The sequence below is a fragment of the Urocitellus parryii genome, chromosome 2 (assembly GCF_045843805.1).
Source record: "Urocitellus parryii isolate mUroPar1 chromosome 2, mUroPar1.hap1, whole genome shotgun sequence".
Lineage (NCBI taxonomy): Eukaryota > Metazoa > Chordata > Mammalia > Rodentia > Sciuridae > Urocitellus > Urocitellus parryii.
This window is the reverse complement of record NC_135532.1, coordinates 118,802,718-118,829,996: the sequence shown is the minus strand read 5'-3', so window position 1 is coordinate 118,829,996 and position 27,279 is coordinate 118,802,718. Positions and strand designations below refer to the sequence as shown.

Here is a 27,279-nt window from a genome sequence, read left to right as displayed (position 1 = left end):
TTAAAGTCATGACCAATATTTCCAGAGTGAGAAGACGTCACCTTTCAACTCTGACAGATGACAGACTAAGAGGCATCCCATTTCCAAGACAATGTGGTAAGCTGATCATCGGCTTCTTTCAGGACCCCCAAGAGATGACAGAAAGGGCCAGCTCTGCAGGTATAAGTGCTGATTTTCTGGAAAATTACACAATCTCCCTAGAAAGCCAGTAATCGAAGGTGAGCAGGGTGAAGTGGCCTTCCCAGGGGAGGTGAGTCCAGCTCCACCTGCCTTCAGAGAGCACTGGTCCATCCAGAAAGGGCAGGTGGTGGCGGGAAGTTAAGCCAGTCAGTACTGACCAGGAGGCGAGTGCGTCTGCCACGTAATCCCACAGCACAGAGGGGGGAGAGGAGGAGCCTTGCTGAGGGGCGCTCTTCCTCCTCGTCCCCTGCTCTAGACTGTCCAAGAGCCCACACTGACCTAAAATTTCCGAAAGCCTTGTTAACAAGAAGGGCAACTAACAAAGAAGAAATGGTTTCAAATCTCCATCTAATTTGAATGGATTTTTAGAAAAGAAGAATGCCCATTGTTCCCAGGAGCAGGGCAGTGTCAAAGGTTGCTTTGGAGGATGCAGTGAAGACTTGGGGTGGACTCCTAGTGACACAGAGGGGAAGGCAGGCTATCGAAACCATGACAGGCAGAGACCAGGCATCTCCTTGCACAAGGTTGTGGCTGGGCCCTGGGCAAAGCCAGGCAAACCCGGCACTGCCATTGCAGCTCAGCCTGAGTGACCGGAACCACAGTGCTCTCTTGACACTGCAGCTTCACGGCGGCCACGGGTGTGGAAGGGGACTCCTTGCCCTGGCTCATGGCTGACATTACCCCTCCATTCCTTCTGAGCTTCTTTTCAAAGGTCTGTGCTGCGACAGGTAGGACACTCTCGTTGCTGGCTTTTCTGTGCCTGGACATCCCTGAACATTCCTCTCAGACTCCTGAGCTCCTTCCTAAGGACTGAAGTGGAAGTAAGATGTGGGCTTTTCCCACTACCAATTGCAGGACAATGTCCCTTGGGTGAGTTGGGCACACCACAGAGGTATGGTGGATTCTGAAACTGACACATGACAGGAACATCCGACTGTTTGGGGATTGTTTTCCATTTTCCCGTCTTTGTGCTACGTATATGACTGTGCCATACCTGTACTGACCAAAATCAGGCCGTACCAAGGGCACCCCCTCTAAAGACAGGCAGCAATTTTATGTGTTTGCCTTGCTTGAAAGAAATCATAACAGGAGGCCAGAATTTGTCCAGATTTTCATGGTTTTCACTGTCCCCCGAAGGCCTGAGCCATCTCACGCCATCCTTGGAGAATACTCATTGAACTACCATGTTTTGCCACCAACCCATGGAAGACTCCCCCCTGCAGGTCCAGCCGAGACTCTGCCACCAACCAATTGGGAAGCTTTGAGAAGGTGCAGACAGAAGGCACACACTCAGCCCCCACCCCATGATGCCTTCCCCAGCCACCCACCCCATCCACTCTCAAAGGTGACCACCTTTGACCAAACCCACTGGTGACCAGTACTTCTGAACCACATCCCTCTGGCTCTGCCCAGGCTAGAGGTTCATCCTCCCTATGTGGCAGCACCTGTTCCCATCACTCCACATGACAACTACCTCCCGACAATGCCTGGTTTTTGTCTTTCATCTGGACCTCTTCTCCGGGCTCTGGACTCAGAGCTGAACGTCTCCTCCACACCTGCCCTTGGCCGTCTCACGGCATCTCAGGCTCTGCACGTCCCAGGAAGAACATCTGATTTCTAGCGAAGCTCATCTCTCTGCACCGTGCTTATGCTGAGTCTGTTCCTCCCTTGTCCCATCCATCCTGGTCAGTGCCACCACTATCTACTGAGCCAGCTACCTGAAAACTCTTTTAGGTCCACTTTCAGGGTATTTTTAGAATCCCTTCATCTTTCCCCATTTCTGACGCCATAGCATCGTCTTCTACCAGACATTGTTTGAAGAGACAAGTCACCTATCACATATCTTCGTCATGCCTCAGGATGTCAGGGCCCCTGTCCAGCAGGGAAGTGGACATCTGAAGGCATGGTCCTAGCGTAACTCTGGCACAAAGAAAGGGGGAGCTTAGGGAACATGGGTGGGGGAAGAGTGGGAGGAGAAAGAGAGAAGGCAGCAGGTTTCTTCTGCTGGCTGAGCAAGGCCACCCGGGCCACCCTGATGAGACAAAGAGGGAATGCTACAGTCTAGAAGTGAGGTGTCCCCAAAGCTCCCGTGTGGACATGCAGGAAGCTTAGAGTGGAATGGCTGGCTCTGAAGCCTTAACCTCATGAGTGCATTTACCCTCTATAGGGATCACCTGGGTGGTGACTATAGGCAGGTAGGTTGTGGCTGGAGGAGGTGGGTCCTGGGGGTGACTCGGTGACATCTATTTTGTTCTTGGTGAGCAGAGCTCTCTCTCTGCTTCCTGACCTGCTTTTCTCCATCATACCCTTCAGCCATGATGTTGGCCTTTCCCTGGGGCCCAGAGCCATGTGGTCGGCTGACCATGGACTGAGATTTCTGAAACCACGAACCCCAAATAAACTTTTCCTCCTCCAAAATTGTTCTTGTCAGGTCTTTTGGTCACAACAACAAAAAACACTGATGGAAGCAGGGAGGAAGCCCCATTGAACACAGCCGTACTCACACTTCAGATAAGGCCCCTAATGTCCCGGCCTGCAGGGTGTGACCGTCCACTCACATCTGGAGGTCAGGTGAGTGCGTGAGCCCCGCCCTTGGGTGTGAAGCTGGGACGTGTGACATCATGACTTCAGATGAACACTTCCCAGCGCCGGGCTTCTGGGGGCCATATGTGGACTTAAGGAGAAGGAGGTGCTCTGTGCTCCAGGAGTCACAAGCCATTGGTCTACCTGACCCTCAGGCACATTTGGTGGCCATGCACAGTCTTTCCAAATGTACTGGAAACTTCAGTATTTAGAAATAAGGTGGGAAGGCTGGAAGAGCTCTGTGGCCCCAAGCCCCAGGCTTCACCCTGGGCAGGTAGCAGAGCTGAGCTGGCTCCTCCCTCCAGGCCCTCCTGTCTCCCATCCTGACTCCCACCCCTACTGAGCACCTGCTTTGCCTTTCCAGCTCCAGATGATGAGACAGGGTGAGCACAAGGCTGGTGATTCCCCCCTGCGCCCCTGCGTCCCGTTCTCCTAGCATCAGACTTTGCCAAAAGCAAAGACCTAAAATTGTGCATCTCTGAGGCATCTTGCTGCTCAGTGCTGCTAGTCGGTTTTGATCAACCACCAGAACTGTCCAGTAGCCTGTCTCCCAGGGGCGGTCGGGCAGTTTATCCAGATGCCAGAGCACTATGTGGCTGTGCCGTGGACAAGCTGTGGTGTCTCTGCTTCAGCCGGCTTGGCTCTGCTCTTCTCTGGACACCAGGTCCACCCTCCCCAGACCAGTCCCACCTATCAACTGCTTCCAGTTAGACTCTGAGTAACGTGAGCACCAGGGGGAGAGGAGACGGAGAGGGAAGGAGAGCCCCCTCCATCTGCTCATAGTTCTGCATGGTGCAGAACCAGGACCGTCCCTGGCCTCCAATCCCTGGGGAGTAGCCCAATGCTTCCACCTGGATTTGCCTCCTGGTCACACCCAGGGTCTGCGCCTCTTCTGCCCTGGCTGCAAGCCCTGGCTGTCCTTGGAGACACTGCATCCGGTTCCTGGTCCCACTGTCTCTGGGACCTGCTCTGCTAATCTCATCCCATCTGAATTCTGTTCTCTAACCTGTACCGTCTAGTGGCTCAGGGAATGTCTCCTTCTGGACTTAGCTTTTCAAGTCAACAAACATCAAATTGTTCTGTGTGAGACCTTCATGCTAGGGGTGTCTGCCATAGACAGAAAGATAAGCAGGCCTTAGACTCTGTACCACTTTACACTACTCTGTGCTTGTGACAGACATGAGAAACCTGAGCAGACTCCCCCTGGAGAGACCCTGCTTTGAATGGGTGAATATGAATGGGTGAGGCTAAGAGGTGACACTGTGCGTTAAGGTGAACCAGCCCTGGGGACTGCAGAGCTTGGCCTTCTAGATGGGACCCATGCAGGTCTGTGGCTGGGGTTGCACCCTGGGCAAAGGGAGTAGCGTCAGGATGAGCAGGGGCCTCGTGCCCGCTGATTGGTGGCTGGCAGTCAAGGGCAACCTCAGGGAGGAAGGACCCGTCCACCAGGGATTGTTGGCTGGTGGGAGTTGTCATTGCTGCATAACATTAGCAATTAAATTAGTTCCTTCTGGGGAATATGGTCAAGTGCTGAACCGTTTTGCAAGTTTAGACTGGGGAAAAATCAGAGCTCTCCTGTGGAAGAACAGCCACATATGAACTAGGTATCTTATTTCCGTTTTCTCATCTCCTTCTCCTCCTCACTAATATTCCATAAGCACGCTGTGGTGCGGCCTGCACCTTCTATTCACCAGCTCTGGAGATGTAGTAGCACATGTTTATCAGGGAGTGAATTTCTGGTCTGGAGTTCCTCCCTGCCCAGGTGTCCCTGACATCAGGCTGTGGCAACGCATGTGCGGGGAGACACCAGCCCCTTACCCTTTCGGATGGCATTTATTCATTCTTCTGATTTTGAATAAATAAAAGCACATCACGGAATAGTTAGAAATAGTGACAACTGTGAGCAAAGATAAAAAAACACACCAATCAATTAGACTGTCCCCTCCCACCCGGGCATACACAAGGAGGCCCCATGAACATATCGAGAGATGGGCAATACACACGGACGTATATGAAGTTCAGTGTGCATTTTTTTATATGTTCATCTCTCAATTATAGATACACAGTCAAACTGGGCTTACAATGTTTATATGTTTATAAAATCTTTCTGTTTTTTTTTTTTTTTTTTTTTTTTACTTAACATTTAAAATGACTTTATTTTATTTATTTATTTTCATGTGGAGCTGAGGATGGAACCGGTGCCTGGTACGTGTGAGGCAACGCTCCACCATTGAGCCCCAGCCCAGCCCTTACTTAACATTTTAATACTAGCATTTATTCTCTTGATCACATCTTCAAACTTATGATGTCAGTATCACAGTCATTCATACAGACTGCTGCAATGTCTCCACTGAACTCCACAGTGTTGGACAATGTTTCAGTGGGCCTTTTGACCCTGTGACCAACACACTCAGGTTTCCGGGTCTCCATCCACTGCTCTGGGCCTGCGTGAGGCAGAGCGTCTGGTGGCAGGGCCCAGGGAGGACAGCTGCCAGCTCCTGGAGGGTCAGGAAGTAGAGGTGGGGGAAGGGGCTGGAGGGAAGATTCCCCCCCCTCAGGCCTCAGGGACCCTCCCTCCTCCAGCCCTGCCTACAGTTACTGCCCAATCTGCCCTTCAAATCAGGATGGACCAATTAGGTCACAGTCTTATCCTCTAATTATTTTGCTTCTGAATAGTCAGGCATTAACAGGAGACTGAGGGATGCCTCATAGCCAACCATAACACATGCTTCTACCACGTTTGCTGTCATGGATCACACGACAGTGAACATTCTCATGTATATAACTTTATACCTTTTGACACATTGAAAAGCATAGTTGCATTTGGAGGTAGGATTTTTTACTTACCTGAAATGAAACTCAGAAGATACAACCCAAGGGGTCCATGCAGGGTCTCAAAGGGTTTGCCAAAAGCATTGTACATGAAGAGGGCAGTCCCCGCCATGGTCACAACCGTCAGGATGGTGGAGAAGAGAATGACATTGACGTGGATGCTCACTGGGATGGCTTTGAGCAAGTCTGGGAAAACTGAAGGCAAGCCAAGAATTAGAATTCCCTGATCAGTATCTGCAAGCGTAAGCTTAGAAGTTAAACTCCTTGCCAGGCGCGGTGGCACATGCCTGTCATCCTGGTACTTTGGGAGGCTGAGGCAGGAGGATCGAGAGCTCGAAGCCAGCCTCAGAAAAAGCGAGGTGCTAAGCAGCTCAATGAGACCCTGTCTCTAAAATAAAATACAAAATAGGGCTGGGGATGTTACTCAATGGTTAGTGCCCTGGGGTTCAATCCCTGGTACAAAAAAATTTTTTAATTAAATCCCTCTTCTTTTTTATGATTTTTTGAGCATTTCTAATATCACTAAAATCTTGTTAATGAGTATGTTCTTACTAATTTATGAGGAGTTTACAAGAAGATTTAAAGACAGCGCCATTGTATTGAATTCACCTGTAAAAAGTGGCAAAGGGGAGATTTGAGGGAGTCTTTTTTTTCTGTGCTTGGTCATATGTAATTGCTTAAAGAAATAAGTGCTGGCTTTGTAAATCAAAACCATATCGTTTGATGACCAAACTTTTAATGACATTTCTCAGTAATAATTTTTTTAAAGTCTCCCTTAACTTGTAATGACAGTTTAAGTTTGGGGATATTTGGGGGAATTCAAATATCAGGAGGTTTTTATATTTTCTTTGTTATGAAAAAATTAAAAAATTGATTCCTAGCCCACACCAAGATTAAAGAATGGGGTATTTTCAGTCAACTTCAATATTTTGATGTAGCACAAAGCTGTGGGAAAATAATTTCTGGTGCTACAAGAAATATTTTCCATTTAGAAACCACGCCAAATCTATTTCTAGACTTTGTGTTCAGGGCAAGTTTTTCTTGTCTGCAGAGGAAATGAAATATCTTATAAATGTACGGCTTCCTTTATCGGGTGAGGGATCAGTATGCTTGCCATTAGCAAAACTGGCAGATGATCTGGGGAAGGTCAGTTTAATTTGGTTTTACAACCACTCATTAAATGGTTCATTTATTGAGCACCTACTAAATGCCAGGCACTGTTCTAGGTCTTGGAAGTGGAGGCTTAGAACAAGATAGACAAGGTCCCTGTTATCTCACAGAGCTTATTACCTAGTGAGAGTTTGCAAGCAAACAAATGTGCAGGTGATATCTATAGAGCATGAAAATGCATTCACAGCAAATTCACTTCCAGGAGTCTATCCTACGAACATTTTTGCATCTGAATCCAATGAAGTATTACAAAGGTAATCATTGCAGCATTTTTTGTAATAACAAAAGTTTGGAAATACTTTACGTGACCAGCAATGGAATCTTAGTCCATCACCATGAGTAAGGCGTATCCATAAGAACAGATTGGAATTATCATCAAAATGTGGGTTAGATGGAAAAACAGACCAAATAAAAGAAAATGTACATCACTCCGCCATTTGGAGAAAAGCCCCGGGGGAATGTACATGGTGACAAATAAGTATTCAAACCCTCATCTGATTTAATTCTCCCAACGACCCCTTGAGACAGGTACTGTCATCAACCCAAGGTACAGGGACTATGTTCTGTGCCCAAGACTTACTCTCAGTAAGAGTCAGAGCAGGGTTTGAACTCACCTCCTCCCTCCTGCCCCCAAGCTACACTAGCCTCAGGGGTTGTTGGGTGTACTGAGCCTCAGGGTTTCTAGAAGCCACTCCCCACACTGGTAACCTGGCTTCTGGGGAGACAAGGAGCATTTCACCATGTCCCTGTCTTGTGCTGTTTGGGGGAGGAAAGGGTTGACATTGCTGCGAACATTATCTATTCATACTTTTTTAATAATTAAAATTTTTAAACCTGTGACTGTCATAGATTAAAAGAAACTTAAGAGGCACGTTGACCAAATACCAAGCGTGCAGATGGTGTCTGTGGTTTGTGACTCGAACCAGACACCTATAAAGAGACAATTTTGAGACAACTATGGACAACTGAACAGGGAATGGGTATTAGATGATATTTCATGGTTAATTTTGATTTTATTGATGCTGTTAATTGTTTGTAGTTGTGGTTTTTCTAAAGTTCTCTTGTTAGAAATGGGGTAGATGATGGATGGATGGACGGATGGTTGGACGGATGGATGGATGGCCGGATGGAGATAAAATCAAGCGCGTCCTCAGCTCTGCCTGGAGGCTGGGGCAGTGCAACGTGGAGGCTGAAGTTCAGGTGCTGAGCTGCCGATGGCTGTGACCACCATGGTGCACGCTGCCTCTTCCCAGGGCATCACAGTCTTTTCTAACTGTGACTTTTTCTCTTTTCTCCCTTCCTTCCTTCCTGTTCTGGGACTGACCTCAGGGCCCTGTGTGGCCCTGTGCCAGGCAAGCCACTGAGCCACACTGCCCTGGGCATCACAGGCGTAAACTTCCGGGTGCAGCTGGTCTTGTGCCCAGAACCCTGTGCTCTGGCGCTGCCCACTACTGACTCAGTGCAACCATCCCAGCTGTGACCCTCACAGCCGGTCCTCACAGTTGGCCAGCTAGTGACTTCGTTTTGCCAGCAGTTGTTCAAAACCGCTCACCTCCATCTCCCCACCTGTGGAAAATGTGGTGACCTCCCTGTGACAGTGTTTCAGTCAGCTGCTTCACTGCAGTGAATAAATGACCCTCCAGAACAATTTTAGGGAAGAAAAGTCTATTTGATGGCCATGGTTTCAGAGTCTTAGTCCATGGACAGCAGGCTCCATTCCTGGGGCTTGAGGTGAAGCAGACGTCATGGTGCAAGAGTGTGGCAGAGGGAGGCAGCAAGAGAGGAGGGGGGGAGAGAGAGTGGAGGAGAGAAGGAAAGAGGGGAAGAGAGGGGGAGAGGGGACAGAGGGGGAGGGGAGAGAAAGGGGGAGGGAGGGAGAGAGAGGGGGAGGGAGGGAGAGAGAGGGAGAGGGAGATGGAGAGAAGGAGAGATGGGAAGGGAGAGAAAGGGAGGAGGAGGGAGAGAGGGAAGGGAGAGAGGGGGAGGGAGAGAGGGAGGGGAACGAAGGAAAGGGGGAGGGAGAGGGAGGAAAAGAGGGGGAGAAAGAGAGGGAGAGGTGGGGAGAGAAGGAAAGAGAGGGAGAGAGGGAGAGAGGGGTAGAGGGGGAGGGGGAGGGGGGAGGGAGAGAAAGTGGAGGAGGGAGAGAGTGGAAGAAGGAGAGACATGAAGAGGGGGAGAGAGGGGGGAGAGAGAGTGGGGGAGGGAGAGACAGGGAGAGGGAGAGAGGGGGAGAGAGGGAAAGAGGAGGAGAGAGGGGAGGGGAGAGACAGGGAGAGGGAGGGAGAGAGAGGGGAAGGGAGACTGGAGGTGGGGGAGGGAGAGAGAGAGAGGGAGGGGGGAGAGAAGGAAAGGGGGAGGGAGAGGGAGGAAAAGAGGGGGAGGGAAAGAGAGTGAGGGAGAAAAGGAAAGAGGAGCAGAGAGGGGAGAGAGGAGAGAGGGGGAGGGAGAGAGAGGGAGAGGAAGATGAAGAGAAGGAGAGAAGGAGGGAGAGAAGGGAGGGGAGAGGGGGAGGGAGAGAGGAAAGGGAGAGAGGGGGAAGGAAAGAGGGAGGGAGGGGGAGGGAGAGAGAAAGGGTCTCCACTGCCTGATACACAGCTGCACCCCAAAGCCTCCCCCCATCCACATCTGCCTCCTCAGTTACCTGGGTCACCTTCAGGGATTAGTTAGCTGATCAGCTCAAGCTCCCACAACCCAGTCATTTCCCCCAGGAGCACACCTGAGCCCTAGCAGAAAGGGTGGCGAGGAGAGGCCTCTCTAGGAATGAAGGGTTATGAATGGAAACACGTGGGTACAGGTGGCTCTGTCAGTGTCCTGGGCAGGGGAGCGGGGCAGACACCAGTCCAGAGCCTTTAACCCCTTGAGGCCTTTGGGATTCCCACTCGGGTCAGGAGATCACCCAGCGGGACACGGAGCCCCACTATCCCCCTCACCTTGGGTCAGGTTCCTCCTCCTCCTCCTCTTCTTGTAACCAGAAGTCCCTGCCCGTGATGATGAACCAGGACTCTGGGACACTAGGGTGGCCCTCCCTGGTTGAAGCCCAGAGCAGACAGTTCAGAGCCACATGGGAGGTGGCCCTGGGAGGGGACAGGCTCCAACTTGTGGAGGAGGCGGCCCTGCTTGGCCTTCTGCCCCTTCAGGGTTCATATTACAACACAGAAGGACATGGACTCCTGGGTCTGTGGAGGAGTGTCCCTAACCTGCAGGTCACTTCTGACCTCCAGATATGACTTGTGAAAGGGAGCTATTTGCTGGAACAGGCAGCTGATGGCCCGTGGGGAGCGTGGCTCTAGCCTGTGTGCTCTGTCACTCTCTTCTGTTCCCTTATCACTGGTGTCCCACACTCTCCATACCCAGGTCTCCTCTTCCTCCTACCACCCCAGCCACCCTCTCTTCATTCTCACAAAACATCTTCAAAGAGCCATATATGAATAATTACGCGAAGAATGAAATGACCACCCATAACCACAGAGCACTTGTTCTACTCCAGGTCCTTTACACATATCGCATGAATGAACACGTTCAACTCCTCCAGGATGAGTAAGGTATTATTTTTACCTTCAATCTATAGATTTTTTTTTTTTAAAGTGAGGCACAGAGAACTTAAGTAACTTGCCTGAAGTCACACAGTGATATTGCTGCCTTTGCTTTTATTCCTCCCACCCACCTTATTTTTAAGATTAAAGTTAACACAGTGAAAAAAAATTCTTCCTTTCTAGTTCTGTAGGTTTTAAACATGCACAAAGTTGTGTAACCATCACCACAATCAAGATATAGAACAACCCCCACTCCAAAGACTCACTCCAGCCCCGCTTCTGCACATGTGAGTCCCAAAGCCATTGTGCCATTCACCTTCCCTCCAGAGGCACAGGAGGGTCCCGGTTGTCCCACCTGGCTCTCGGCTCTCGACACTTGGCAGGTTGCTACAAATGGTGGCCTTCTAGTGGCTGTGTCGTTGATCTCACTACAGCTTTAATTTGCATTTCCCAAATGACGAATGAAGCTGAGCCTCTTTTGTGGGCTTATTTGAGTTACATATGCATGTCTGGTGCTGTGTCTGGTCATATCTTTTGTGTGATTTTCATTGGATTGTTCATTATTACTGAGTTCTGAGAAGTCTTTATGCATGCCGAGTACAAGCCCTTGATCAGATAGGAAATTCACAAATATTTTCTCCAAGTCGGTCTTTTCATTTCCTTATCAGTGTCTTTTGAAGAACAGTTCTCATTTTTATGAAGTCCAATTTATCAATTTTTGCCTTTTGTGTATCATGCTTTAGATGTCAAATCTAAGCTGTCTTTGACTAATGCAAGGTCACAGATATTTTCTGCTGTGTTTTTCTTCCTGAACTTCTTAGTTCTGGGTTTATGTGTGATCTGAGTTATTTTTTTGTGTGGAGTACTATTTGGGGTCGAGTTTAATTTTTTTTTTTTGCATATGGATATCTAATTGTTCCAGAATTTGGAAAATGGCCTAGCAATCCCATTTCTAGGTATTTACCTAAGAGAATTGAAAAAAACATATGTCCAAACAAAAACCTGCATGCAAATATTTACAACAGCTTTATTCATATTCATTGAAAATTAGAAACAGTTTAATACCCATCGACAGATGAATGGGTTAAAAAGGTGTTGTGTGTCCATAGGATCAACTGCCACTCAGCAATAAAAAGAAGCACCTCTGTAACCCTGGAGTAGCAGATAGACCTGGAAAGCATTAAGCCGACTTTAAGAAATGGGATTCAACAGACTGGGTATTCTGAGGTCCCATTTACATGACATTCTGCAAAAAGCCACATGATAAGGACAGAAAAGTGGCCTGTGGTGGCCTGGTCTGGGATTGGGGGAGGAGACTGACCACCAAGGGGCATCTGGGCACTTCTCAGGGTGTTGGAAATGGACTGTCTTGACTGTGACACTCAATGCATTAGTCAAAATTCTTAGACCTGAATGTTTTAAATGGTGGATTTTATCGTATATAAGTCATCCCTTAGCAACCCTGACTAAAACCAGAGCAGGGTGGGAGGAACAAGCTGGAGTGAGCAGGAGTGCCCAGGAACAAGCTGGAGTGAGCAGGAGTGCCCAGGAAAGCTTCCATGTGCCCTGGAGCAGGAAGAAGGAAGGGAAAGGAGAGGCGCACTGTGGCTGGCCGGAGCCCAGTGCCCAGGTCCTGGTCCCCACACTGACCCAGAGGGAAAGGTTCCGTCCCCCTCTCTGTGACGTGAGGGGGTGCCTCTAGGCACCTTCAGGCACTTGAAATTCCACCGAGAGTTTGCATTGCCAATTCTTTTCCAACCGTGGTCTCCTGAAGCCGTGACTCCCTTACCTGGAAACTTGGACTTGGGTGACCGTGTGAGAGTCCCTGACTATAGGGGAGTTCTGCAGAGGGCTGCTGTGGTGGTCTCTCTCCATGGCCAACTCCTCCACCTCCGTGAAGGTGCCGCCGAGGGGTCCTCTGCTCTCTCTGCTGCGTCACCCCCCCCACCTCTGAATCAGTCCCCTAGCACACAAGCACGCTGTCTTTGTGATGAGATCTGCCCTCAAGTCTTCCTCTAGCTGCTGCCCCTTCCCTTCCCCTGCAGCAGGAACCTGAGGAGCTGCCAGCGCTGTCCCCGGCCCCTTCCTATTTGCCCTGGGATGCTGCCTCTCCCAAGGCACTGGAGAGCTCCAAGCTGCCACCCCTGGGGCTCTTCATGGTCACTTAGCTGCCTGCACCCTCCCCTTACCTGTTTTCACTCCTGCCTCTCTGGCTGCCCCCGTCTCCTGGTCTTCTGGGGGTGTCCCCTCTCTCCTCCTTTCTCTCTTTACTTGCTCCCCGGCACTCTGGACAGGTTCTGGCCTCGGTGGACAGCTCCGTGGACAGCTCCAGCCTGCCTGAGTTCCGCTCCTGCGTGCCCTCCAGCTACCTAGTGGGCACCCTCCCTGGGGTATGGAACAGACATTCTGAGCCTCCAGGAGGCGCCTTCCATTTCTCTCTCTCGCTTGCCCCTTTAGCCTTCTTCATCTCAGCAGCTGCATGGTCTGTCCCTCCTGGGCATTGATCACCCTGGCCTCCTGCCCACCAGGAAGATCTAGAGGCATCGCTCTCAGGACCGGCCACTCTCCCTGCACTGCTCCCTGTGGCCCAAGCCCTGCCAGCTCACACTGGGTGTCTGCAGGCCTCCTGGCTGGCCTCCTTGCCTCCACCCTAGTGTCCTACCATCTACTGTCAACCTGGCAGCCAGGGGGACCTTTGAGAACCAAGCTGCCTTCTGCCCGTCCTCTGCTAGGACTCCTGGAGGGCCTTCGCCTCACCCAGAATCAGCAAGGCCCACGAGGCCTTGTGTGGTCAGACTCCTTGCCAGACCTTGGACTCATCCTCGAGGCTGGCCTCTGCCTGTTTGCTGTTTTCATAAGCTCCAGGGGCCTGTACCTGGGGTCCACTGTGCTTGCTGCTCCCTGTGCCTCAGGGATGGCATCTGATGGCTTGGCAGGTCTGGGGGTTCTTGGTAGAAGCCGACAGGCCAAACTGAAGGGGGCTGGAGCTGCACTGGTGAGGAGGGCGATGTGAAAGAAGGGAAAGGTGGATGGTTAGAGGCCCAGGGCCAGAAACAGGGGGCTGGCAGTGTCCAAGGCCTGTCTCTGGCTAAGGACCAGACCGTGCCCTGAGGTGAGCAGCCACAGTTGAGCTGGGTATGAGTGCCTTCTGGGGACGGTGTGGCACGTGGGGTGAAAGGAGATTGGGAAGAAGCCAGGGCAATGGAGACAAATGGAGTGGTGGCTAGGGGGCCAGGATCCGTGTGGCATTCTTTTTCTTTTGGTTTTACAGCTGAAAGACGGGTTGGCAACTGAAGTGGAATTTCAAATCCTTCCATTAAAAGAGAAAAGACTAATCCAGCCCATTTCAAAGAAAGTGACTGCTGCTTAGACCAGGGTCAGTTTGGGGTTTAGGAAAAGGGTTTATCTTTTTTTTTTTTTTTTTTTTTTAAAGAGCGAGTGAGAGAGAGAGAGAATTTTTTTTAATATTTATTTTTTAGTTCTCGGCTTACACAACATCTTTGTTGGTATGTGGTGCTGAGGATCGAACCCGGGCCGCACGCATGCTGGACGGGCGCGCTACCGCTTGAGCCACATCCCCAGCCCGAAAAGGGTTTATCTTAAACCTGAGCATGGCTGCCCCTTTTTCCTAACAGGGTGGGGGACAGGACGAAGACGGTCTTGCTCCTCACCCTGTTTCTGTTACTTTGTCTACTAGGGTACCTTTTAATTATTTATTTATTTTGATGAAGAACATTATAGCAATGAAATTAAAACTGAGACAACTCACTCCTCCTAAGCCCACTGACATGGAGAGCTCCCTTCCCGCCTCTGCCTGTCATGCTGCGCATTCTGCATTCCCATGCCGCCACCATGCTGTCCTGAGGCTCTTTCCTACCCGCGGGGAGGAGAGCGCTTCCTGGGTGCTCATGTCATGTTCCTCCCTATCCTTTGCATAACTGCATGGGGCGCTCCTCACACTGAGTCACCCGAGTCACCGCGCGGACTATTAGGTCACCTTCCATTATCTCCGGACGGCGGCTCAGGCCTCAGTGAGCATCCCCGTGCACCCCTTTTTCTTTCTCACTCTTGGGAGGCTGGTAGGCGGGAATAAGCTTTTGGGGTGAATTCCCAAGAGAGGGATTGCGTGAGTGGGTTAGGTACAGGGACAAGGTGCCCACCCAGGAGTGACGTTTGGGAACACAGGTGCTACTTGGCCTTCCCTTGCTGGTTCAGAGCTCCATTCTCTCCCCTCAAGCCTGCAAGCAGAGAAGTCCACAGGGAACAGCTAGAGGAACCTAGGGCCCCTCTCCTCACGGTAGAACTGAAGCACAGGACAGGATGGAACAGGAAGCCTCCCTCAGGGACTCTTCAGCCACGGGAGCTAGGGAGCCTCGTCTGACCCCGACCCTGAGTCAGTCAAGCCATCAGTGTGACTTGAGGTGGAGCCAGCGCTCCTGTGGCCACCTGGTGGGGGCTGCACCTGGGCTCTGTTGCTGGCATCTTACCCACTGTCCTGCCCAGGTGCTGACCCCTCAGGCCTCTGATCCATGTCCCCTTTCTGTAAAGCCTTTTCTGGTCGGTGCCTTTTGTGTCCCCAACAGATTCCAGAATCCCCAACTTCTAAGCATCCTTCAGTCCCTTCACATCTCCCCTCATCTCAGCACCTGGCTCACCAAGGGCTCCTATAGCTCTGTGAACTAAACTCTCACTGGACAGAGAATGTGGTGTGATCAGGAGAGTCCCTCGGCTTCTCCAGTCCCTTGGCCACTCACCCGTCCCTTTGTCCCTTCTCCGTGGGCCATGCCCAACTTTCCCTTTCTTAGTGAAAGGCATGCTTTCTCTCCTGTCCAAGGCCTGACCTCCCAAAGTCTGTACTCAGACCCTGCCCTCTCGCCTCTGCTGGGCAGAAGCACGCTGGGAGCTTCCACTGAGCATGTACATGCGTGCACACACACACACACGGACTTACACAGACACATATCAACACACACAGACAGACACACACGGACATACACAGACACACAGACCCCCACACAGAGACACACACACACATACACAGACACACACACGGACACACACAGACACACACAGACACACACACACACTCCGGCCTGGACTGGGGGATCCATGAGGGTCTCCTGACCTCAGTCTTCCCCTTTACTCCCCCACCCTTACCTCTGGGTGCAAATAACTGGGGTCTCCCATTTTAAATCCTCGCTGCTTTCTAGAGATCATGAAGGACCATAGGAGGAAAGTTAGGTCTTGGTTTAGCTGAGGCTAGTCTGCTCCCTATTGCCGCTCTTGGTCCACGTTTCAGCTGATGTCTCTAAATGTACGGCTTCTTTATTTATTTACTTTTTCTCCCCACTGGGTTCTTCCGTCCTATTTTATCGGGATGCCTTGTTAGCCTTTTATCTATTCTTGACTCCGGTCCGGCAGGCCTGTCTCTTACCCTATGAGTCTTAACCAGGGGAGCTGGTGAATTCAATTCAAGCCGACACTCGACCCCATTTACCAGGATTAACGGGGGAGTGAAATATATATCATATCTCCAAAGCCAACAGGGTGGAGTTGCTGGGAGGAAGGAAACACGCAGCCGGGGGCTGGCTGCCTTTGCCAGGGTAGAGCATGGTGCTGCAGCTACCATGCCCTTGCACACATTGTCCCCCACCAGCAAATGCGGGTGGCAGAAGGTCTGAGCGCCCAGCACAGAGGGTGGAACAGTGGTGAGCAGAGATAGGCTGGGTGCGGGGAGAATGGACAACAGGTACGTTAGACAGGAGGAGCACGGCCTGGCGTCCAGCTGCCATGGGGGACCACAGTTAGCAACAGTGGATCCTCTATTCAAAATGCCCAGAGGAAAGGGTCTGAGTGTTTTGCCTCAAGGAAATAACAAATGTCTGAGGTGATCCATATGCTAACGACCCCGATTTGATCATCACATCGTGCCCTAAAAATATGTACGATTATTATGTGTTCATTCAAAATAAAACCAAGAAGGAGAAATGTCTCAGGACTTAGGAGAAATACAAATGAGATCATTTATTGGAAGCGCTTTTTAAAGTGGAAGTAATTGCCTAAATATTTTTTAACCTGATGAGAACAGCGGGAGGGCTGTGCTCTGAGAAGAGAGAGAATGTGGGAATCAGTGCCTCCAGAACATCTGCATTCTCAAGCCTCAGGATCCACCGGGCGTGAGTGACAGCTATGGGCCCACAGGTGGTGAGGTAGTGTCTGTCATCCGGACCAAACAGCCCAGCAGGAGTCCTGGGTTGCGTGGAGCTCTGGCAAACTTTCTGTCTTGCAGCTCAGACTTACTATTTTTCCCAACCAGGTTGGTGACTATTGCTATAAATAATCCTGGAACGTTGGATTTATAGCTAATTGCTTCCTTGATACCTGTTGCACACTTTCCCACTCTCATTTCTATTTTCCTTGTGCAATTTCTGGGACATTCTCTGTAACAGATTGTCTAAAATGATCTTTGGGGATAATAAATCTCTAAAGGTGGCCACTGCCCTTCCATGAGACATGGGCAGAGGAGGTCAAAGGTTAGCTCTATTCCTGATAAAGTGAGTAGAGAACACGGCTTAGCTCTTCCACCAAGTTCGCCTCCTAACTGGGCGGTTTCGTGCATGCCGACAGGCAGGGCTGGGCAGCTGGCCTCCCTGTCAAGGACTAGTGGAGATGTCAGGGTTGACCCCGTGAGGCCGACCAGCTGGTGGACAGGCTCCCTAACTGGTTGGGCAGGTGTGCAGAGAAAGAGGCTTCTGGGCGGAGGGCCGGACGCCCAGCTTTCTGCAGCAGATGCATCCCGGCCTCCTCGTTCCCTCCAAGGTCAGGTGAGTGTGGACCAAGAAAAGGCCCTCCCAGAATGTGGCAGCTACAGGAACAGAAGCCAGGATCCCAGCCTGGGCTTGAAGGGAGACCTCCCAACCGTGGGAGGTCTCACCCCTGCCCTCCTTCTGGGGGTTCCCTTATCCCTGAGGGTGTGGGCTGCGGTCCCCTAGATGGCACCAGTCTTGGCCACCCTCCCCTCAGTCACCTGGCTGTGCCTTAGAGTCACCTGGGGGGTGTCGAGCCCTTTCCATGCTCAGACCCACCCCAGAGGCCCAGATTCAATCAGAGCCTTGGCATCGAAGTTGTGAGACTCTCCAGGTGATTCTAAATGCAGCCGGGGTCACGGCTCGCTGGTCTAATGGTCCCGGTCTCATCAACCCTTCCTGCCTGCATCTGGCCAGATGTGAAGGGCAGACAAGGCCATCTGGGAAGGCCTCGGAGCTAGGCAGGCCTGATCATGACGTCAGCAGTGGCTCAGAGCTTCTTCCCGGATTAAAGCCACAGGGTCATCTCAGAGGCTCCCCTTTCCTTCTCAACTTGTCCTTCTTCACATAAAAGGGTGTATTTTTTAAAAAAGTACCTGGCCCCGTGGTGCTCAGCTATTCATTTTCTTGAAAGTCAGTAAGTGGGAAGATTTCTTTCTTTTTACAGAAATGCTCTTGATCTGACTTTCCCCTCAGCCCACTGTAGCCAGTCATTACAGAAGTCCAGTGACAGGCGTCCCCTGACGTCAGTCTGATGCATCCATCTTCCTAATGTCACCCTGGTCATGCACCCGCTCTCAAGCCAGGCTGCCAATGGCTATGTGGTCGGTGCACCCCAGCACTTAATGGGAGGGAAACTGGGGTGTGATGGAGCCGTTTACAGCGCAGAGTTCCCAGCACCTCACCTGACTTGCTCTGGGCAGAACTGGATCCCCCTCACTTGAGCCTATTTGGAGCCTCCATCGGTGAATCTTCATCACCCATGCTGGCTCTGGATGGCAGCTGCTTTGGCACATATGTGTCACTGATAACAGAACCCATTTAACTGCTCCTAGTCCAAAGGGGCTTGCTCATGCGGGGTAATAACTCTGAGAGTGGCTTTGCCACAGTACTAACACGCTGAGAGGCAGCAAAATATGATCTCTGCATAAATTAGTCTGCCAGATACAAGATCTGCAGCTTGCCAGGTCTCTCAAACCTGTACCTAAAGGTCTCACACCAAACTGGGTCTGGGCATGCCGCGGTGTGGCTACATGGGAGGTGAGGCTGTCATTAGTCCATGTATATGCATTTTGTTTTTAAAAAATATGCCTGAAACTTTATAAAACCCCTAATGTGGTTCAGACATAAAAATGAATTTTTTATTTCACTTTAAAAGTGAAATTTTAGTTGATTCTATCAGTACAATCAATTATCTATCTCACCGGCTCTTAATAAGACCCAGTGTTGGAGGTGAATTGGGTTGCTCAGACCTGCTTTTCACTTGATCCCTGGCTTAGCTTTGGAATTGTTCATGTCACCTCTGAGAAGCCTGCCATTGTGTCCATTACGCTGGGGAAATCATTGCTGTAGTCATAGTTATGCACTTTGACGATGTGTCATGAAGACGTTGGGTGGTAGGAATCTTCAGTCAGTGAAACAAGGTGCCTTAAATCCAGAGAGTCCACATCAGGGCATTATAATCGCATACCTTAAGTTTAGATGGAAGCCTGCGACCTGCTCAACCAATTACTAAGGAAGGCGGGGGCTTGACTCTTCTACCTACTGAAGGTCAGGCATTGGGGTCCAGATGCCGGGCGGTGAAGTGTAAAATAAAGAGGCCATGAAGGAATTCAAGTTTTAGGTCCAAACGCCATCCCATGGACACAAGAGCTCTTGGGAAACACCGACAGCAATTTTAAAGGAGAGGTGAGGACCTGGGACATTGTTCCATGGTGTGCATGCCTGAGGCCATGGGTTCAATCCCTGGCACCTCAAAATCAAGTTAAGAAATATGGTGAAGCCGATGGCTAACTTACACTGTCTTCCCTCTTTGTACACTCTTTGTACATTCTAAGGAGGCAATATCTGGCACACAGGGTGAGCTATCATATGCATCTGGATTTGAATCCAGGTCCGCTACCTAGTGGTGTGTGACCCTAGGATGTTTGTGGCTTCTCTGTGTTTCCAGTTTCTATTTTTGTGCAAGAGGAATCGCATCCTGACACCTCCACAAACAGATGGGAGATAATATACACACAATGCCTGGCCCCAGAGAGGCCCCCAAGAAAGAGACAGCTGAACTCGCATTGTCTTTTCTCCTGAATGTCTGAGAGTCACCCTCAGAGATTAGAAGAGCAAGCTGAGCAACAAACCGTGAGAACAACTCTGGGGTCATCCTCCCCAGGTGAAGTTCACGCAGGAGGCTCCGGTTCTAGACATCCCACTTGGGCCATCCTCGTACTATGTGAAACAGTCCACCCAGGAGGACCAGTGCCCCCTGGGACCTCAGGAAGCTGCCTTCACAGAGGTCCAGGGTGGGGTAGGGTGGTCGGCCGGCCGGCAGAGTGGCCGGTGGGGAGAGGTCATGGAGGGAGCTCAGCCGCCTCCAGGGAGGAGTGAGAAGTCCCCTATGTGCTGGTGACAGCAGGTGACTAGAGATGACAGTGGCATCCTGCATGTTCCTAAAAGCTGAGAGAAGAATCTTGGACGTTTTACCATAAGAAATGATCAATGTTTGGGGACATAGCTACGTGGATCCTGACCTAAGTCATACACAGTGTACGCATGTATCAAAACATCATAGGGTACCCTGTAAAAACATGCACAACTTTTAAGATTTTGTATATCAGTTAAAAATAAATTTAAATTTTAAGACACCTCTTAAAAAAAAAAGAAAAAGGCAGCAGGCTGTCTTGGGCTCCGGGTACTCTGTGCGTGCCAGCAGGTTGGGGAGGGGACGTGGGGTGGGGAAGGGCAGGGGTGGGGCACACCCTCCAGAGCACACACCCAGAGGGCTGTTCTCAATGCTGGTGCCCTGGGGAAGGATGCTGGGGCATTGACAGGGGAAAGGGAGACAAAGGTCCCTCCTCTGGGCTGGGCAGGGAGAACCAGCTTCTCCTTCCTCAAAAGCGTTTTCCCAGTTGGAGGATCAGTTCTGGGTAGTTCTTTTTTTGGGGAGGGGGGGGTAAAGAACATACTGATCATTTCCAAATTTCTTGCCATTATCAGTTTAAGGACTCAGACTCGGGGAAGAGGGACTTTCCAGTGAGGGTGATGGGGAGTCTCCAGGAAAAGCAGACAGGAAAATGTGGGAGATGGGGACCAGCGTCCCTGCTTCTCCTCCTCCTTCCCTCCTGCTTTCTCAACAATGCAGCCTCAGTCTTGGGGTGGTCTGTGGCTGCCCCTGCCCTCCGGAACCCACTGACCCGTCCACCCAGAATCCACCATCCGCTAGCTCCTTCTTTGATCTGCGATGTCCCACCCAGAAAGTAAAAGACAGTGACAGGGAAGAACAGCAGCCTCACTCTGATAAGGAAACTTGTCTGGGCGCCGATTACCAATAGCCATTGCATGAGTTTGAGGAGCGCGTGAAGGCCCGTGAGCTCACCACCCTAATGATGGGCCTGAAATCCGTCCACAGAGGGAGACTTCAAGAGACACAGGAAGGGTCACACAGTTTTAAAGCCGGGAGGACCTTGTCTAGAACAGCCAGCCTCTCATTTTATAGATCATAGAGCATTTGAACTGGAAGAGATGTTAAGAAATCACCTAGTTTTACTTCCTTTTTATAGATGCAAGAAAAAAAAATCAGCGAGCTGCTGGGATTGTCTAATGCCCAGAAATGGAGAGACTCACACACGTCCAGTTTGCTTCACTCTGGTCACGAGGGCTAACTCCACATTTGTGAAGGGACTCTTTGTGTACCCACCATTTCAGGCCCCGGTTTGCAGAGTGCCAGGGTGAATAATACACACCCTGCCTTATTGGGGACTAGGGTCTCCTGCAGGGAATACTCATTCTCAAATACTTGCAGGTGTTCTGAAGTAATCGTGCAAATGTCAAGGTCTAGGAAGGCTAGAGGATTGTCGGGCTGAAGGCGGTCAAGGTCTTTGTTTTCACACATTACTGCTCAGTATTCCATTGGGTTGCTTTTGTTTCAATAAAAAGAAAACTCTACTTGTTGGACTGTTTTCCTAGATGAAGGAGACTGGACAACAGGGCCCCTGGGCTAACAGGCTGGCGGCCCACATGGGCCAGGCTGGCAAGTAAGCCTTCCTCCTCCGCCTCAGGCAGGACAATAGGAGAGAGGCAGAGTGTCCAAATGGTGACCAGTGGGTCACCAGGGGCAGGTTGGGTCACAAAAGGCAAGCTTACAGGGGACCACAGAGGTGGAGTACCAACTCTCAACCATGGTCACAAAGACCCTGAGTCCCTAGGATTCTGTTCCAAATACACTGGGGAAGCTACATGAGCAGTACCAAAGTGGTTTCCACATCCCCTCCAGAGTTCGGTCCTGTTCCTCCTCTGGTAACAAAACTCTGCTCTTCAAAACTGGGAAGATTTTCCAAATCTCTCTTAAGAGTCTCACAAAATTTTAATCATAAAGTCCAAATTAAAATGCTTTTCAAAGGATGACTACATTTGCAAGCTGTGATACATGACTGGTTAAATTTTATTTTCACATTTCAAAAGCAAGAGATTCCATATGTTTTCACCAGCTCATTGAACTGTCTTGGCAATGAACAGATCCATCCGTATATCAAGGAATGATTGATACCATATGATTCTTGGGTATCGCATTTTGATGATGTTCCACAGTGTTTCAGATCACCAAAACAGAAACCCACCCACACGCTCTGAGCTCCAAACTGGCAGTTTTTGTCTTGATGGCTACATTTGGAGTTTAAACATCATCATTAAAATTTTACAGGTGACATATCAGGAAAAATTAAGCCTGCTGGTCATGCCGCCTCGGAAGGAAAACATTCCTTCATTATAATGAATGGAATTGTGTCCTAGGTATGAATGCTGTGACCTCTAGAAAATGAACCACTGACCCACAGTGGATGAGAATCCGCCAGAGTAAATGAGGCAGAAGCTCTCCCAGCATAGCTGCGCCCGCTCGCAGGGCAGAGCCCTGTTGTAATTAAAAGAGATGGAGCGGTCAGCAGGGAGCACTAATAGGGACAAACATGACCATGTCGCCAGCCCGCTGGTCTCCTCCGTTCCACATCCTCACCTTACAGCATATACTGGGTTTAAAAGCGACACAAACATCACACATGAAAATCATACGCATAGACCTGTATAGCAGAGCCAAGCCAAACCAAACCAAAATAAGATCACAAGAGCACTTAGAACATGCACATCATCAATGGCCGATTTATTCAGAGGGCATCGCCATCTAAATCTATACTGTTCATTCAAGGGCCATGAAAATTGAAGTGTGGCTGGTGTGAATTGGGTGAGCACACCAGAAATGCACACCAGACTCAAAGATTCAGCACAAGAAAAACAAAAGAGAGTAAAATATCCTGGTAGTCTTTTTTTTTTAATAGTGATTATATGTTAAATCGATGGCATTCTGGATATCTTCGGTTAGAGGAAACACACCACTGAGTTCACTTGAGCTCCATCTTCCTGCTGTGCCCTCACACGGCCACTAGAAGGGTTCTCATTACACAGGTGGTTGGAATTGATGGCTCAGGTTGTATTTCTGAGGGCCATTGCTGATCTAGCTGCAGTCTGGGAAAGCAAAGTTCAGCCATCCAGCAGCAGCAGATAGAGTCATACTAACCAATGACAGCGCAAGGACAGGACCTGCCACTTAGATCAGCTGCCTTCTCCATTGCTCCTACCCCAGGCAGCTTCTACAGAGACAAATGTTGCGGAAGAACTTTCTAAAGGAACAATGGGAAAGGGGTGAATTCTGGGAAATGTGCTGTGCCCTCTTCATCAGTTCAGTTCAAGAAGAAATGGAAAAGAGTCATCGATCTGAGCTCTCTACAGGCCCTGGACTTGCTGGAGGAAGCCATTCTGAAGGAGACAGGGTAAGGCTCTCATTCTGTATATCAGCAGGGTGGATGTTCCTGTTAGTAAGAAGCAGGGCATTCGCCTGCTTAGAAGATGGGCTGGTGAAATATTGTGGACAGAGTGATGGCATTTTATTCATTCTTTTTTTCTTTTTCTTTTTCTTTTTTTTAACCAGGGATTGAACCCAGGGTTGCTTTATTACTCTTATTACTGAGATACATCCCCAACCCATTTATTTTTTACTCTGAGACAGGGTTTCACAAAGTTGCTGAGGCTGGCCTTGAACTTGCAATCCTCCTGCCTCAGCCTCCTGAGTCCCTGGGATTACAGGCCTGGGCCACTCACTATAGTACCCACTGAGTGACAGGCATTTCAAATGGAACAATGAGAACCAGAAAGCCAATTGTAATGGGAGCATAAACTTCTAAGGGTGAAATATGCCCCAAAGGCACATTGACCAGAGAGTTTTAAGAGGGATGCTTATTAAGCGAGCATCCTAATCTTTGAAGTTCTCTGGATCAGTTTATTCTACAGTTTCCCCCATGTTATTTTTCCTTCCAGTGAACGAGATAACTTCTGTGCTTCCGAAGAAAAACGTTACTTTAGTATCCTTCTCTGGGCCTCACTAAAATGAGGGACGTTTTGACAAGTGTCTTACACTTGGTTTATGGAGAGGACGGCACAGTCTATAGTACACAGAGAGGGTCACCACCACAATGCAGATGCACGTCTCTGGAAAGGGGAGGAGGTTCTGGGTATCCTGGAGACTAAGGCAATTCTGTGTCAGATTGGGGGCTGTTGAGTCCTCCGAAAGCAAGCAGAGGGGCACCTGGTCAGAACAGCTTCGCAAACGGATCAGCACAGGAGGGCTGGCCACTAAAGTCACCCATTTAGCCCCAAGAAGGTGAGAGGATTCAAGGAGACGAAGTCTGCCAAGAACCTAATGCGCAGTAAGTGCCCAGAAAACATCTCGTTATTGTTTTGAATCATGTCGAGTCAAGTTTATCTCCATCTCAGCTCAGTAAGTGCAAGGGTTCCAGAACCTATCCTGTGTGCTCCCTGACGTGGGCTAAGTCATCTGGAGAAGCTATGACTCATGGTTAAATCATCTCACTCATCTTTTTTCCTTTTTCATTTTTAATACAGTTGCAAATCACATAACGTTTGTTCTCCCCGCCCCCTAAGAAAAGCTGGGCAACACCTGCAGCCCCATTACCTTAGTGAACTAAAACCACTGGGAGAAAGAGTTGAGAAAGAGTTGGGGTCCACTTCCTCAAACCTTGTCCATGATGATGCCTTGAAAAGCTAGAGACGAATTCTTAGGGATTTTCTGGATATGAAAATTCATATCACTTTGTGGCCTGTGTGAGTTGAAGGTTGGTGCCCCATGACTAAAATATGAGGAATGTTACAGAAAAATAAATAGGCAGCAGTGAAATTTAATTAGACACTGCATATGTTAATAATAAATTCAATTAATTTCACCTTCTACCTATATTGCAGGAGAAAAGAAACCCAGGCAAAATAATAATTCATTTTAAATGCCTCAATTGGTAACCTCCTTTCCTGAAGAGTGATTTATGCAGTAATTTACTGACTGTCTTCCTGAGATTGTTCCAAACCAGCCCTTTTGAAATAATAATAACTTTTGAATGTGTGTTGTGAGAGATATAACAAATGACTTCTTATTAATTTTCATTTAATGAGTTGCCTATTCACATGGTAATTTTTTAAAAAATTCTCTTCTTAAGATAAACAGGTTCTAAATACTGTGGATAACACTTGCATTTCACAGAAAAACACGACAGGAAAATCTGTCTCATATTTGCTACATGATTGGAAGGTCAATCAGTTGCAAATTTTCTATACTAAATAGGCATTATTTCTCTTCCAGTTATCCCAGCAGATCGCTTTGAATTTCTGTAGCAAAGTGATTCTAAATTGATTAAAGGTGAGAGCAGACAGCTAGCAGGAGCAAAGGTCTCAGCAGGGATGGGCTGAAGTCCGGGCAGGTAGGACTAATTAAGGAGCCAGACACTGGCCCTTTTAAAGATCAAAGGCATGAAAATTATTCAAATCATTTCTTAAGGCTTTCCTATTTCCCCAAGTTCTCCTTTTTAAAAGACCCCATAATTTCCTACACAAAAAGTAATATTTAAGAATCTTAATTGCTTATACTTTCAAGAAGCTTAATTACAAAGCAACGAATTAACTACATGTTCTCATAATAAAAATAGCCAGAATGAAAAATTAATAAAATAAACAAATTAAACAATCAAAACTAGGAAGAAGAAATTGTTCAGAGTCCTGGGTATTTCAAACCATTCACAAGGGTTTAAACAGTCCTGGAGTAGACTGGATGAGACTCCCACACCATTCCTCGCCACAGTTGGAAGAGCACTCCTAAAGTTCTAAAGGATTCAGGCGCCGTGCTTACTTACATGAGAAGCGAAAGGGCCTTGCTCCTAACCCACACTGCCTCACGCCCTGTCCGTGGAAAAGTCCGTACTGCATCTCACCCGTGAACTTGTCCAGCTCCTGCCCAGAGGCATTGACGAGCAGAGCCCCGGTTTTGCAGAGGATGGTGGCTTTAATCCACAACGGTGTCCCCAGGGCTGTCACAACTCCGAGGGCACACACGAAACTTAATACCCCAGCCGTGCAGAAAATGATTTTCTTCTGTTGGTTTGGCATGATGAGAGACGCCCTTGCAGAAGGAGCAGTTCAAAGGCAGAGCTCGGTGTGCCCGGAGAAGGGCCTGCCCCTCTGGCTGCATCTATTATAGATGCTGAAGGGACAGATGCTAGCTGCAGGGCACCCCCGCTGTGGACAGGGCTCCTGCCAGGTGGCACGTCAGTGGACACAGGCTTCCTCGTCACTCATTCCTGCCTTCTCTCCCCTTCCACTGCTTCTCTCTAAATTGAAATCTCCAGACTAAAAATCTATAAAATAAAACTCCTTCCAGCTGCCTGCGGGTGTCTCCTCGTGTGTCACTTAGTAAGAAGGTCTAGGGTAACAGATGGAGTCCTCCCTGTAACCTGAGAGGCACCTCGAGCCTCGGCCTGCTGTTGTCTGGGTGGCTGGAGTGCTCAGCAACTCAAGATGATTGTTTGCTGCTGTGTTTTTCTGTCTGGTTTTGGTTTTGGTTTTGGCCGGTGAGGGGTGGAGGTGTTTTGGCAGAGGTCGGAGAGGATGTGTAAATGTGGTTCATTGATTTTTTTTTTTTTAAAGATTTAATTGTAGTGGAATGAAAGCCTCGCACTGCCTTGGGTCCTGCCTAGATGCCAGATGGGTACCCCAGAGCGTGTCCCCCTCACCTCCATCTCTTTCAGATCCGTGGTTGAAAAGCCATGTATCAGTAGAGAATTTGATTCCTGTTCCTCCTGGCATGTGAATATGTGGAGACGTATGGGCAGACACGTTTGGCTGCTTCTGAATCATAGCAAGGGGCTGTGGTTCTGGGTGCAAAGACCACGAGACTCTGTCAAGGTGAGGGCATTTTAATGGAAAGGGACTGTGGTCAGATAGAATCCACCACAAGAACTGGGGTCCCAGAGAAGGTGAGCCAAGAGACAAAGTCACAAACAGGATCATGTAGCAAAACAGGTTTGGCTGACCTGTGGCTGAGAACTAAAGCTCGGGATGCAGTGACAGCTTCTTAACTCTGATGTCCCATGGAAGTCCTCTCTCTACCAACAGATACAGGTGTGCTATCAAACACCATGTCACAACACTGAGTGCCAATGTAGGAAGTTCACTTGTAGTAAGAACGCAGTGTGCCTGGCTCTTGGCTAAGTGTTTCACCTAAATTATGTGAATTAATTCTCACAATGATCACATAAAATGAAGGAGATGATGACGATATCCCCATTTTATAGGTAAGGCAACTGAGGCCAGAGAGATCAGCTTGCGGAAGAGGGTAGTGGAGTTGGGGCTCAAATCCAGTTCTTGAAACTCTGGGTTTCGGGATTGTCCTAAGCAAAGCCCCCAACCTTACAGAGGTGGCAAGCACTTTGTTTGGGGTTGAGTCGGCTGGGCGTAACTAGGGCAGAGTAGCCTGTTATGCATCTGGTTTCTGAAGAACACAGATGTCTGCAGGCAGAACTTTTGAGGTTGTCTCAGAGCACTTATTAATTCCAGTATCTATTCTCTTGATTCCC

At 49.3% G+C, this 27,279-nt stretch overlaps 1 protein-coding gene across 4 annotated transcripts in view; it reads right to left on the bottom strand.

The window, feature by feature from the left end:
• Positions 1 to 25,813, bottom strand: part of Clrn1 (clarin 1) — a 30,779-nt gene extending 4,966 nt beyond the window's left edge. Inside the window, exons 1-3 of one of the 4 annotated variants that reach the window (XM_026408185.1) lie at positions 25,561 to 25,813; positions 5,611 to 5,790; positions 4,351 to 4,363 (exon numbers count right to left, since the gene is read on the bottom strand). In XM_026408185.1, the coding sequence (XP_026263970.1) occupies positions 4,351 to 4,363; positions 5,611 to 5,790; positions 25,561 to 25,813 (446 nt within the window). Of the gene's footprint in view, positions 1 to 4,350; positions 4,364 to 5,610; positions 5,859 to 25,556 lie in introns of all 4 variants that reach the window. The other 3 variants (XM_026408184.1, XM_026408186.1, XM_026408187.1) reach the window with 3 other exon arrangements.
• Between the last annotated feature and the right edge of the window lie 1,466 nt (positions 25,814 to 27,279).